At 38.0% G+C, this 12,939-nt stretch overlaps 1 protein-coding gene across 1 annotated transcript in view; it reads left to right on the plus strand.

Moving 5' to 3' along the window:
- The window catches only part of REEP3 (receptor accessory protein 3), a 42,767-nt gene that overhangs the window by 15,442 nt on the left and 14,386 nt on the right, over positions 1-12,939 (plus strand). The window contains exons 2-5 of the mRNA XM_063339165.1: positions 5,597-5,669; positions 10,013-10,089; positions 10,627-10,747; positions 12,036-12,149. Of these exons, the coding sequence (XP_063195235.1) occupies positions 5,597-5,669; positions 10,013-10,089; positions 10,627-10,747; positions 12,036-12,149 (385 nt within the window). The remainder of the gene's footprint in view (positions 1-5,596; positions 5,670-10,012; positions 10,090-10,626; positions 10,748-12,035; positions 12,150-12,939) is intronic.

Raw genomic sequence — 12,939 nt, forward strand, 5'->3', positions numbered from 1 at the left:
GCATTACCAAGTGCCTGGCTCCGGTTCTGTCTGTGCCAAGATCCTTAGTCTGTCAGTGGGTGGACAAATCGGTGTCATCTCTGTTATCAAACTTCTTAAGGGAGCTTAGCAAGTGGCATTGTCTCCAAAGTATCTCATACTGAACGAGTTTCCTGAATGGCTTTTACTATAAGGGAACGCTTGTGGCCCTTGTTTTTCTGCATTTCAGGGAAACAAAAGAATAAAGTGCCAAACGCTATTCCTTGCTTTGGGCAATTCTTTCACAACGTGAACAGACCGAAGTCTTAAATGCACTGTTAGTTTAATGGCTTTAGTGTTTTGGGAGTTTGGGTACAAGTAGTCTTATTGAGTGACTTGGTGGCTTTCATTTGTTTTTTTTTTTTTCATGTTATTTTTTAAAACATTACCTTTATAGTTGTTTACTATCCAGGTTAAATATGCTCAGTGCCAGGGCAGTGTGTGTACAGGTGACTGATTTTTTAGTAATCAGTCAAATGCAAACTCAGTTGCTTTGCTTCAGAAATGAATTTTTCAAATAGTTGTGTACTTTAAAGCTATTTAAACTGGAAGGCTAGATTATGTGATAATACAGACAGTAGGTTATGTTTGTTTTCGTACAGCTATATGGATACACAAATACATTATTCCAATTTCAAGGCTTTTTTATACCCTTTTTTCTTTGTCTTTTGATCTTAATCCCCTGGCATATTTGAGAAACATCTCTCTTTAAATGAGAAAATATCTGTAGAGGAAGTGGCTGTACCAAAAAAGGAATGCTACATTAGTTGCTGAGTACAGCTGAAAAGCTGAAATAGCTAGGCGTACAACTAGCAGTAAAATCACATTGGTAAGCAGGATTATCCATATATATACACTAGTAAAATAAAGTAAATGACATGACATCACACTCGGCTGAAATCTGTTCCCATCTGCAGAAACTGGCTTTGTTTTTGCCTGCTACATTAGTGCAGTGTGCTGATACCAAGTGTGAAATACAAACTGCACTTTTAAAAATAACACTTAAACTTTTAAATTTGCAAAGCCTTGGAATAATTGGGCACATCCGTGAAGTAAATGTGTTGCATAGTTACTATAGAAATACCAGAGGAAGGGTGCACTTATGTATAGCAGTACATGTTGCTAAGATTTTTAGGGGTATTGATGCAAACAGGAAAACTATTAGAAAATGCTCGTCTGTTGTAGCTATCTATGTCAATAATACTGATTGTGCCCAGGCTCCCTGCTGTTCCTGTTCTATGTGTTTCTGCTTCAGTCAGCTGCAGCAATCTCTCTTTTTTGCCTGTATACTAATCTGTCATGTATAGATGGAGGGTAAAAGTGAATTTGCTGACCTTCAACTACACTCACTGGAGACAAGTTGGCATTTCTATTGTTAAATTGCCTGGTAGCTTTCTCTAAGATTAGATGACTTTGCCCATGTGAAGGAGGTTGTGATGCTAGAATTGGCAGCAGCATCGTGCCACACTTAAAATGTCAGCTCTGGCTGTGAGGAGATAAAAACTTCACAGTACTAGTTCCTATTATTACTGGCTAAATGTGCTGATGTTTTTCATTCTTGATCCCCTCTGCACACTTTTTGGGGGCAAGTGGCAGTTTTTCTAACACTTCCATGTTACAACAGTATTGAACACTAATAAGTAATAATATATTGGGTTGTAAAGTTTCTTATTCTTTGGTTTTAAAAGTGAGTTCTACAAGAATTCTTTAGAAGAAAAAGTGAGTACTAAAAGTGATTTTTCTGACTCTTGACCAGTATTGAGTAATGTAAAGATTTGCTAGATGGAGAAAACTAGCTACCTTCATTGTGTTTGTCCCATGCTGGTGTTCTTGTTTAACTCGAGGTCATCTTTAGCTTAGCTTTATCGTCTTCTTATTGTTACTGTAATAAGCTTTCTGCTTGAAGATCAATTATTTCTGAAGCAGTGCTCTCAAAAAATTCTGTTCCTGTTCTTATTTTTACCAGATTTCAGAGGATGACACCTTCAGAGCCTAAATTGCTGTTTAAATTTAAAAATATGACTTTTTTTTTAATTAGAAGTGGTGCTACTTGATGGTAAAGTGGGTGGAAAAGTATATACCAAAAATCTGTTAAGTGAAAGATTCAAACTGTTTCTCTTTCATATGCGTCATAGCAAGAAACCTACATGTGCAGGCTACTAGTAGCCATTTAAATAACTTTGGACTATTTTTTTGGAATTTGGGTGAGGTGTATTGATGAACAGTAACTGCTGGCATATAATTATACAGCTGTCTAACAGTTGGTAGCACTTATGATGTTCAGGAACCTCTTTTGTGTCTTTTCTTTGAACAAAGAAATTCCTGCCCTTATAAAGTCTGTGTTACATCATAAAGGATTAATGAGACTTTCCTTATCTCTGATACTTAATGGTCATAATTTCAGACAGAAGAACAAGGAAAAGTGGGAGCCATTAGAGCTGGTAGGTTACTGAACAGGATATTCCACAGGGACAAAAATAAGAGGAAGAGCTGTTGTCTACAGAAATTCATCAAAATGAAAGGTGTCTGGTCTCATAGTCCTTCTGTTTCCAGATCCCCTGTTATTTGGGTGAAGTGAGGTTTTTAACTTCTGTTGTCAGGCTTTTCTCCTAGTTGTGAATAAACTTCAGGGTTTTTTGGATGTTGCTTTTCTTGGTTTTAGGCTGAAAGGTCTTTGCATTGTAGTAGAGCTGTATTTGGATAGGCTTCTCCAGATTAGTATGCTGAACTGGAATTCAAGTAGTCTGGATTTTTTCAAAAGGCATTTCAACATCTGAAACATGTAGGTAAGCTCTGCTGCCATGGAGTAGCAGCTTAGCCTGCCCATATTAAAGAGCTTCAGGATCCATCTTCTGTTAACTCTAGTTTAGCATGAATTGTGAAATTCTGACCATACAGATTTTAAACTGCTGCTGTGGTACATCAGTTATACTTTTTCATATCAATATTATTTTAAGTGATCTGCAATGCACCATCCCTTCCCACTACAGAGGAATCTGATCTCATGGAGACCTGCTTGAAGTGTCCTTTAGCTCCTCTGCTGCTATCGGCTGCTAACAACTCTGTTTATTGGTAAAGGCCCGATGCACGTAAAGATTGCAGAAGTGCTGCAGAAGTTTTGTTCAGATCTAGTCTTGTGTTGTGGAAGTGAATGCATCCTAAAAAAGAGCTATACATGATTAACTAGCTTTGACTCTTAATTATAATCAGGTAGTAATTCTATTTATTGTCCTAAAGTCAATTAAAACCAAATATTTTTCTTAGCCTTCTTTGTTCTTTAAAGGTAAGAAAATACGTGGTTCAGTGTTTGAGGATTTTAAAGTTGAGTTTTATAATTTTTAAATTAAATTATGAGGAAAATATCAGGAAAATATATACATATTACAGTTTCAGTAGAGGATGGGGATGTTGATGTGAGATTTATACATTTGACTGTCTGGCTTTGGGCTTCTTAGTCCAAGAAAGATGTTAATTTATTTGAGAAAAATTCACTGGAGGTCACCGAGGTAGTCACAGCAAATGACCTATGAGGACAGTCTGAATGAACTGGGCTTGTTCAGCCAGAAAAGAGAAAGCTTTGGGGGACTTATTAGCAATCTTCCGTGACTCTTTGGAGGTTAGGCTCACTCTCTTGCTGCGCTACTCAACCAAGAAAGACAATGGCTATAAACTCCTGGTTCTGACAGGATGTAACTAAAACTTTGCACTAGGAGGCTCATTAAGCATTGGAACAGGTTGCCCAGAGAGGATGTGAAGTCTCTCTTTGGAAATCTCCAAGACTTGACTGGCTGAAGCCTTAAGTAGCCTGGTTCGACTCTGATGTCGACCTCGGTTTGAGCAGGAGATTGGACTCGATGACTTCACAGGGCCCTTTCAAACATGAAGGGTTCTGCAGTTATGCTTCCATAATTTTATTCTCCCCATCACTTGCGGCATTTATAGTTTAATATCTGCCAGTATCCCCCTGCCCCTGCAACAGGCTTTCTTCCACAGGTAACCTTGTGTTTGTCTTGCACTAAGGGTGGAGAAACCCTCTCTATGGTATCTGTGATGCTGAGGAAAGTGTCTCACCTTTGCTGTTAACAATTCCATATTTTTTTTCCCCCACTTAAGTACTATATATGTAAACTGTTGCAAATGGCTTCAGTACTCTAAATTGTCTTCCTACTAGGCAGAAGACTTCTGCCTACGTATCAGAGTGGTGCTTGGAAGATGGTGGATATCAAACTGATTGAATTCAAACTTGCATTGATGTCTTGTATACTAGGAAAGTTCTTAGTGGTAGTCTTTGCAAATAACAACTTATAGAAGATGAAGACTCTTGGAGTAGTTGCTTAAAAAAAAGTAAATTGCCCTACAAGTTCTTAGAATTCTCTCCTGGGTCTAACAGTAAAGCTTGGTAGCATCATACAGTCTTCTGCAGTGGCTCTGTGTAGGTAGAACCGCTTATTTAAATATACCTGACACAACTATAAAGCTTTAGATTTTAGTTGATTACTTAGTTTGGTAAGTTTCAACCATTTGGGTTGAAATCTTACATGCCAGATCTGTCCTAGGTGGACTCATTAAAAAAACATGTGCTGCATCTTTTTTCACCTAACTGTGAGAAGTTAAATTACTTAAGAGTTCTGAACTTTCACATAAGATCTCTGGATATCCCTGCAAGTGTAAATTTCTCCTGCATCACCATCCTGAGCAAGTTGTAAGTGATGCTGCAGAGATGTAGCCAGACTTTGCTGTAATTGCTGCTTTAGGCCAGCTGTAACGAAGGGCAGGCAATTCCTTGACTTTACAAAGTATAACAAGCTGGTGAAACAGAAGTATGGAGCTCTTGAATTTGTCGAGGAGATGGCAACTACTGCTGTTCAGTTTCTCATAAAGAACTGTTCCACTAGTCTGTGGCCAAGACTCATACTAGATAATACTGTGTTGTAACAAAGTTGTGTTAGAGCAGATCTTTTTTCTGATCCTGCTCTCAGCGTGGATTGCTTGGCACCCTCTCACCCTGCTCTGCACCTTACGTTTGAGGAATTTTAGCAGGAATCATCTGTCTGAGCAAAACTGTATTAATTCCCACTTGCCTCCATTTCCCTGTGTTGCTGTTGCAGAGTTGTAGCAAAAGGAGCTGAAATTATGTAACTCTTGTTGTCTTAAAATTGCTTTTGAAGAATCTTCTGGTAATCTGATAAAAGTAGATGGGTTATGATCATCTACCGATTGTTGTTAGAGGCTCTTAAAGCGTGACAGCCCTGGCAATGCGGAAGCAGTCTTTGGGCACAGGACTGGTTTTGCTTGTAGCTGAACCAGAGAAGCTACTAGATTTGCGTTATCTATTAGAGACAGTCTTACGCAACTGTTTGTTTGTCTTCAGAGCATACAGCCTTTTCTGTTCGTGTTGCTCTATTTTTGAGTATGGCTAAACTTCCTCCAAGCAGCCTATAACATTGTGATTTATTTTTTTCAAGCTAGAGAATGAGATTTTATTTTTAAGTTGGTTGCATTGCTCTAATGATGTATTGTCACTGTTTTCTCATGTACAGTATAACAGGTTCTGAAAACTCTTTTTATTTTCCCATAGGCTGGTGTTTGGGATGTTGTATCCTGCATATTACTCATACAAAGCTGTGAAGACAAAAAATGTGAAGGAATATGTAAGTCGCATTCCTTTTAATTGCTTAATTAAATCCCTCTCCTGACATACAACTGTGATTTTTTCATTGTGCAGTACAATAAGTCATATGAAAGCTTGATTCCACTATCTTAATACTAAATACAACAGCTGTGTGAATCTAGTGCTAATCCTGTGATTTTGTTTGGAGAGCAAAAGTTAAGGTTTCTCAGACTTTTCGTAGACTTTGCTGAAATGTGTCCAGCACACTATGCTGTATACAAATATTTTTAGGAGGATTTTTAAACATCAACCTTCAAGTGTTGACTGCATTTCAGTGAAGTGCCCAAAATAATGCACTTTTGTGCAGGGGGGGCAGAAAAAAGGTTTCCTAATTCTGTCAGCACCTGTAGTACAAGCAATGACAAATTGATTCTCAGTGACCACTTGAGCAGTAGCAGCAGTTTAATTGTTGTATGGAGCTCAACAGGGGTTCAAAATCTACCTGAGAAAGGGGTAGCTCTGCTTAATCTGTTGTTCCTCAAAGTGGAGAAAAATGTAACCAGGGGAGGAAAAGATTTGGTTAAGGTGATGTGGTGGAAAGAGGCAGAACAGATAGAAGAGTAAAGATGGAGGAAAACACAATTACTGTAGCTGCTGCATTTTAGAATTAATCTGTTAAATTATTTACTCTTCAGTGTGAGCAATGATGATTACCACAAGAATGTTACCCAGTTGCAGTCACAAGGAGCTTTGGTCATTGGGTTACTTCCGTGTTTCAAGAGGCAGTGTAACTTGATTTCAGCAACTAACCTATATTCTCTCCTGAACCTTGTTCTTAACCTGGCTGCCTGACTCAGGATGGAGTCAGTGCCATCTTTACTTTAACTTGGAAGCCGTAGCTGTGACCTAATGCTGCTGCCTGTATGTGTGGTGTCTCTGCTTTGTACTTGGTTGTAGTAGTAGAATGCAGTAGCTGTTGTTCCTCCCCTTGTATGTCTTGTGTTTAGTTTGATCACTCTATCAAGGCTCCAAAGTGGACATCATATTTATACTTCTGGTTTCTGTGCGGAAGCTGATTAGAGCTTATTTGTGCACATAGAGCTAGTGCCTGACAGAGCTAAGCTTCTTGGAGGAAAAAAATCATCAAAAAAAGGAGAATTTCCTCTGTCTCATGCTTACTTTACCCTCTCAGGAAAGTGTATAATGCAAAGAATTTATAATCCGCTTTCCCTCCCTGCTCCCTCAAAAGGGATACACAGGCTAAGTAGAGGGTAGCAGTTTCAAACTCTAATACAAAAAAATCACTTTAAGAGGTTACTATTGCCTCTTGCAATATGTTTTCTAGAAAAAGAAGAGTAATGTTTGTACAATGCTGAGATTCTGACTCTTATCTCAATTGTCCAGTTAGCTATGACTTAACCTGTCTTTCTTGGGCATCCTTTTTTAGAGATGCCTGTCATTTACACAAGACCTTTAGTAGGGCCTGGAACCATATTTTTCCAACTGTGTATTTTCATTTTGTGTGAAAATGCTGCTTTTCAGTCACCTTTCACTGCCTTTGAGCAGTCCCTGAACTTGCAGTTGGATACAAAATGTTCATGGGGTTGAAATGAATGAGACCCATCACAGTGACTTTTTCATGGGCAGGGAATGACATTGATTCATCAGTGAATTACCACTCCATTGCTGGTTGGGTTGAGCGTCCAGATAGATCTTAGAGACAATCCATGGCTGGGTCATCTGCTTCCATAGGGAGGGTGTAGGTTTAACTGCAGCCTTCCAGATGGCACAGCTCTGCTGCCAGTCATGTTATGGCCCAAGTGCAACTTCCTTTCCAGGGCTCAGGAGCCATCTGTGTTTGTTTGCTGGATTGCAAGAGCTTTATAACAGTGAAATTTTTAACTTAGCCACTGCTTCCACCAATAAAAAAAACAAAGTACAGACATACTGACTTGCTGTGTGGGTCATGATGCAGCAAATTGTTCAAAGATTATTTCTGGGGGAAAAAAAATGTTGCTGCTGGTTTTGGTGGTTTAAGACACTTATGGACTTTAGTTCTAGAAATTAGGATCTGTGCCTTTGAGGAGATTTATTTCTTCTTGTAATTACTCTCATTTAATGGAGTTGACTAAGACCTTTGAGGAGGTTTTTCTCACTGTTACACCAAAGTGCTTGTGATAAGCATCTGAAACATAGTTTAGAAGTCTGAATGACCAGTCTTCTCAAATCCTGGCTTCAAAATCCTGACTTGAAAGGATGTGTTTCAGCCAAAGCCGACAAAGATGAGCTTAACGCTTGTAGGAAAAAAACTCAACAAAACGAATCTGTAATCACCCTTTTAACATAAAAAGGAAAACTCAATCAAAGCTTCTCTAACTTCATCTTTAATAGTTAAGTAGGTGATAGTCTTCTGTGCAGTGTCAAATATGACCTTCTGTTTTTCCTGGATATATTTTTTTTTCCTGGTATGAAAACCACTGTAAGTCACTCGGGTTCATTTGTCCAGGATACTTTGGTAGCTAATGCATTAGTTGTACTAGAATATGATTTGACTTGTGTTTTTGAGGATCTTTGCCCAGACTTCAGCAGGACTCCTGGCAGATCTCATGTGCTCTTCTGCAGAGTGTTTCTTACCGTCCTAGCAGCCCAAGAGAAACTCCACTTTTACTGATTGGAGAAATAGATGTTGACTAAAGAGTGAATAGCTCGGATAAAATATATTGGAAAGAAATTCAGTCTTGCATAGCATCTTAAAAATTGCATTGCGTCATGCTTAGGTTGATGGGGCAAGGGTGGATGTTAACTTTATTTTTATTCAGGTGATGACTCTGGTTCATGGAAGGGTCACCAGTCTGAATGTCACATGGCTTGTCAGAGATGACTTCAGCTGTTGTGTAGGTTTGTCTTAGCTTATTCAAGCCTGAAATATCTAAATCCTCTGAGAGATTGAAGTGAAGAATGTCATCACATGACTGAGTTTCTTTTCAAAGTGAAATGCAGAAAAGCATTTAAGATAAATGGGTCTCAAGTTGTGACAGAGGAAGTGGTTTTAAAGCATAATGCACAGCTATGAAATAGGCCACAGTGTAGCATTAGGTTTTGAGTTGTTACTCAAATTGGTTGTAGTATTTATTTATAATAAATAAATTACTTATTTAAGTCCAATTCAAAAAAGGATTGCTTTAAAAGTGAAGACTAAATCTGAGGCATGTCCTCTGTGGGAACGTATATATATTCCTCCATTTGAAAGAGGGTACCATGAATTTAGGACTTGAACTAATGTCTAACAAATGTGGTATTTAATGCTTTGTGGGTATACCAGAAGAGTTAGTAGTCTATATATCGCAAGTTAAGTGAGGTTCCTGCATCTGGTTGCAGGTGATGCTTTTCTTCTCTTTTTTTTTCCAACTGTTTTGGTTTTTTCTAGCAATGATAGTGTTGGAATTTAAAGAACCTGTGGGTGTTCAGTATGTATAACCAGTGGTGGTTTGCACTGACCTATTTTGGAAATGTCAGTGGCCAAATACAATGTATTTTAGAGAAGACAAACGCCTGCAACTAATTCTATATTATTTATTTTGAAAGACGTAATCAGTTTAGACAACCAAATCTTAACAGGTGTTCAAGGTAAACTATTAGAAAACAGAACTAAAACTTGTACTTTAAGAGCATTGTCTGATTTCAAAACAATGATGTATAGTGTAAATCTTAAAAGAAAAAAAAGTGTATAGATATAATGCCCTGAAATATGAAGATGCTTACACGTGAGCTCTTTTATTAACAGGAACCTTGTGTTTCTTGGCAGTGAATAGAATTATATTTCTATGAAAATGCTTTTTTCCTGCCCTGCCCCAGTGTTAATACTAACACATATGTAGAACACATGTAGAACTCTTAACTGCAAAGTATAGCTGAATAATGTATATTGTGAAATGAAAGCACAGGCTACCTGACTTACTAATGCTGACTGTTGTGTGTGTGTGTTACAAACATATGGATGAGTGTAGAAGAGTGAAATATCCTTTAGTGCTACAGTGGGTATTGCATTTCATACTTATGATCTACTGACTTTTTGCAGTGTCTTTTTTCTTATCACTAAAGCTTTCTAGAGGCAGAATCAAATCTGTGAAGCCAGCTGAGGTGAGGTTGTGACTGTGGTCACCCAGCCATTTCACTTAGCTTGTTGCAGCTGCCACCAGTTTGATTTATTAACGGAAAACCCTTAGGACCTTCATGTAATTTAGCTTGAAACCCAGTTGATGCAGATTGAGATAATTGTTGAATGTCTTGATTTGACAGCTCTGAACTGACTGTACAGTGTCTGGTGTATTCTGTGAAAGATGAAATCGCAATTCTTACTGAAGATGATGTTTTAATTTTCAGGTTCGCTGGATGATGTATTGGATTGTGTTTGCTCTTTATACAGTTACTGAAACAATAACTGACCTAACAGTCTCTTGGTAAGAAGCTCTTTTTAAGAACTCTGGATGAAACTTGTATGTGTTTCTGATGTTCGATTTATAATTATTTAAATTGTTTAAAGAAGTTGTGCTTGTTGCTGACCCTTTTTTTTTTCAGGAAAAGATCTCCATGTATGTGAAGAATAACATCTGTTTTCAGGCTTGCCATACACTGGCACTCGAATTAGGGACTATAAAGCTTCCACTTTTGCTGTAGCAACTGAGTAGGAGAATGGAACTCTTAAAAGATCCTGTAGGAAGGACTATAGTTTCTCTGTGCAGGAATGTATAATGCAAAGCAAGTATATTGCTTCTCTTTCTTAAATGACACTACGGTAATTTTTAATTAATTAAAAAAATCCAATCCATAGGTCTATAATTTGTTTAATTTTTGTGTAATATAACTTCTTGTATATGAAGAATCCTATATGCTAATATGTAATTGTGTTTTTTGAAGAGATCTCTTCATGATGATTAATTACTGTGCATTTTCTTATTGCAGTTGTTGATATCATGCAATCTTTAACTTGTCTGTAGGTTCCCACTGTACTATGAACTGAAGATAGCTTTTGTTATTTGGCTCCTTTCCCCATACACTAGAGGGGCGAGTTTAATCTACAGAAAATTTCTCCACCCGCTTCTTTCTTCTAAAGAACGGGTAAGAAATAACTTCTCATATTTTTAATGCCTAATATGGAAATACTGTATGCTGAAATACTAACTGTTGCTAGATACACAATAAAAGCAGATCAGTGTGTTACTGGTTTGCCAGGCAGCATGAACTTGGACTAGCAGAGGCAAGTGTGTACGACTGCCCATATATATGCTTCTGTTTAACTTGCACAAGCAGACAATGTACTCTTTTCTCTTGACATGATATAGCTTGGTGTTCTCTCATCTACTTAGTGCACTTTGGGGAGCCCAGTTAAGTGGAAGTGATGCAGTTTGACTTTCTACTGGAAGAACACGTGCAGTACTCCCTTTGCAGAAGCATGAATGCAGTTTTGGCAACAGCTTTTCATGTTCCATTTTTTCCTAACGTGACCTAGTAATAAAAGTTCTGAGGATGAATGACATCAACTTCTCTAGTGTGTAAACTGACAGGATAAGAGGAGAGACATCCTTCTGAGGTTTAAGAGAAGACCAGGCTGCAGCAGAAAATACACAAACAGAAAATAGCTAAAGGATATTTAGCTTTAGCCAAAGTATGACAGGGCCACAGATCTGCTTAGCTCTCTTCCAATATTCTCTTTGGATGTGTGGAAAGAGCCGTTAGCAAACGTGTGAAGACTATCACTGAAAAACCTCACAGTATGGAAAATAGCATTCATAAAGGTCAGTGCTGACATGATTGCCACTGATATGAACAGTAAGGTCATCCTGACCTTCTGAAAGTTGAACTATAAACAGTTTGCAACTTCATAAGCCAAAGGGATTTTTCCCCGTAGTCTGCTAGCTGTTGTGAACTACCTTGAAGCCTTTATCTCCAACTCCAGACATTTACCACAGCTCGGGATAAATGTCATGACTGTATTGTCCTTGGTACTTACCTATGTCAAAGCTCTGTCTTTGGAAGTTCTTTGCGAGATGATTCTACCTTCTTAAGGAACTCTCTGATTTCATCTTAAGCATGTTATTTCTTGAACAACTTTTGTCTGACAAGTTAAGCTTACTCCCTGTAAGGAACTTGGTATGTAGCTGCAATGTTTCTGAGCTGGACAAAAGTGATGTATTTTATCTTCTTGTTTGACCAGAGATAATCCTTTTCTAAAAGAGAGAGTATAAGTGAATGAAACATCAGTATACAAAGGCAAGAGTAACTGTCCCATTAAATGTTTTCTTGAAGATTTCTTCTGCCTTCCTTTATTGATGGAAAAATAATACTGTGGGGTAACGTGACTCTCTTATGTACAGCCCTCTAAAACTTAAGTATGCTTTGCTTTTAGGAGATTGATGAGTACATCGTACAAGCCAAAGAAAGAGGCTATGAGACCATGGTGAATTTTGGAAGGCAAGGGTTGAATTTGGCAGCAACTGCTGCAGTGACAGCAGCTGTAAAGGTAACTTTCTGCTTGCACTAAGTGTTTTTGTCCTTCGTATAGAATGGTGTAATAGTACTGAGGATTTGCCATTCCTAAACAAAAAGATTAATTTCGCAAATGTATGGGTTGCAGCCCTCTACTCCTCCTTATACTATGTTTGTTTAAGATGGTGTGTAGTTATTTCTTGGATGATGGGGATCAGTTTACAGTAATTCAAAAGACACACTGTGCAGTTTTCTATGCAGGCTTTTGGTAAAGATGACCATTGTTTCTTTTCTGTCTCTGTTTTGCTTTCTTGTTGGTAAACAAACTATTTAAAGGATTTCTGGCTTTTCTGCTGTTTTTCTCCAATCAACTTGAGGTAACTCCACATATGAAGTAAGGCATGAAAGATTACTACCACAGATAAAAGTTATTTTGACACAATTAACTTGTTTGCAACTTGTTGATTGAATTATTAAATTAATACACTAAGCATAAGCTTGCATATCGCTGTTTAGCATACTCTTGCTTTGTCATGTAAGTTCCATTAAATCATGAAGTAACCTGTAGTTGTTCCCAAATTGTCTGGAGGGGGGAGAACATCTGTTGTTCATTTCAGTGGCCAGTCCGGCCCAAACCACAACACTTGCCTACAAAACTCATGACCTTCAGTTGAATTTCAGAGGGTTCTAGGTTTAGGAAAACAAAATACAAGCTTATAAGTAAGATTCTAAGCAACTTTTGGCCCACCAGGATTCTGTGGAATCCTATTAGTGGGATCAGTTTTGATGGGAGAGACACACATTTTCATCACTCTCTCTTGGTT

This window comes from Chroicocephalus ridibundus, chromosome 6, assembly GCF_963924245.1.
Source record: "Chroicocephalus ridibundus chromosome 6, bChrRid1.1, whole genome shotgun sequence".
In the NCBI taxonomy this organism is placed as follows: domain Eukaryota; kingdom Metazoa; phylum Chordata; class Aves; order Charadriiformes; family Laridae; genus Chroicocephalus; species Chroicocephalus ridibundus.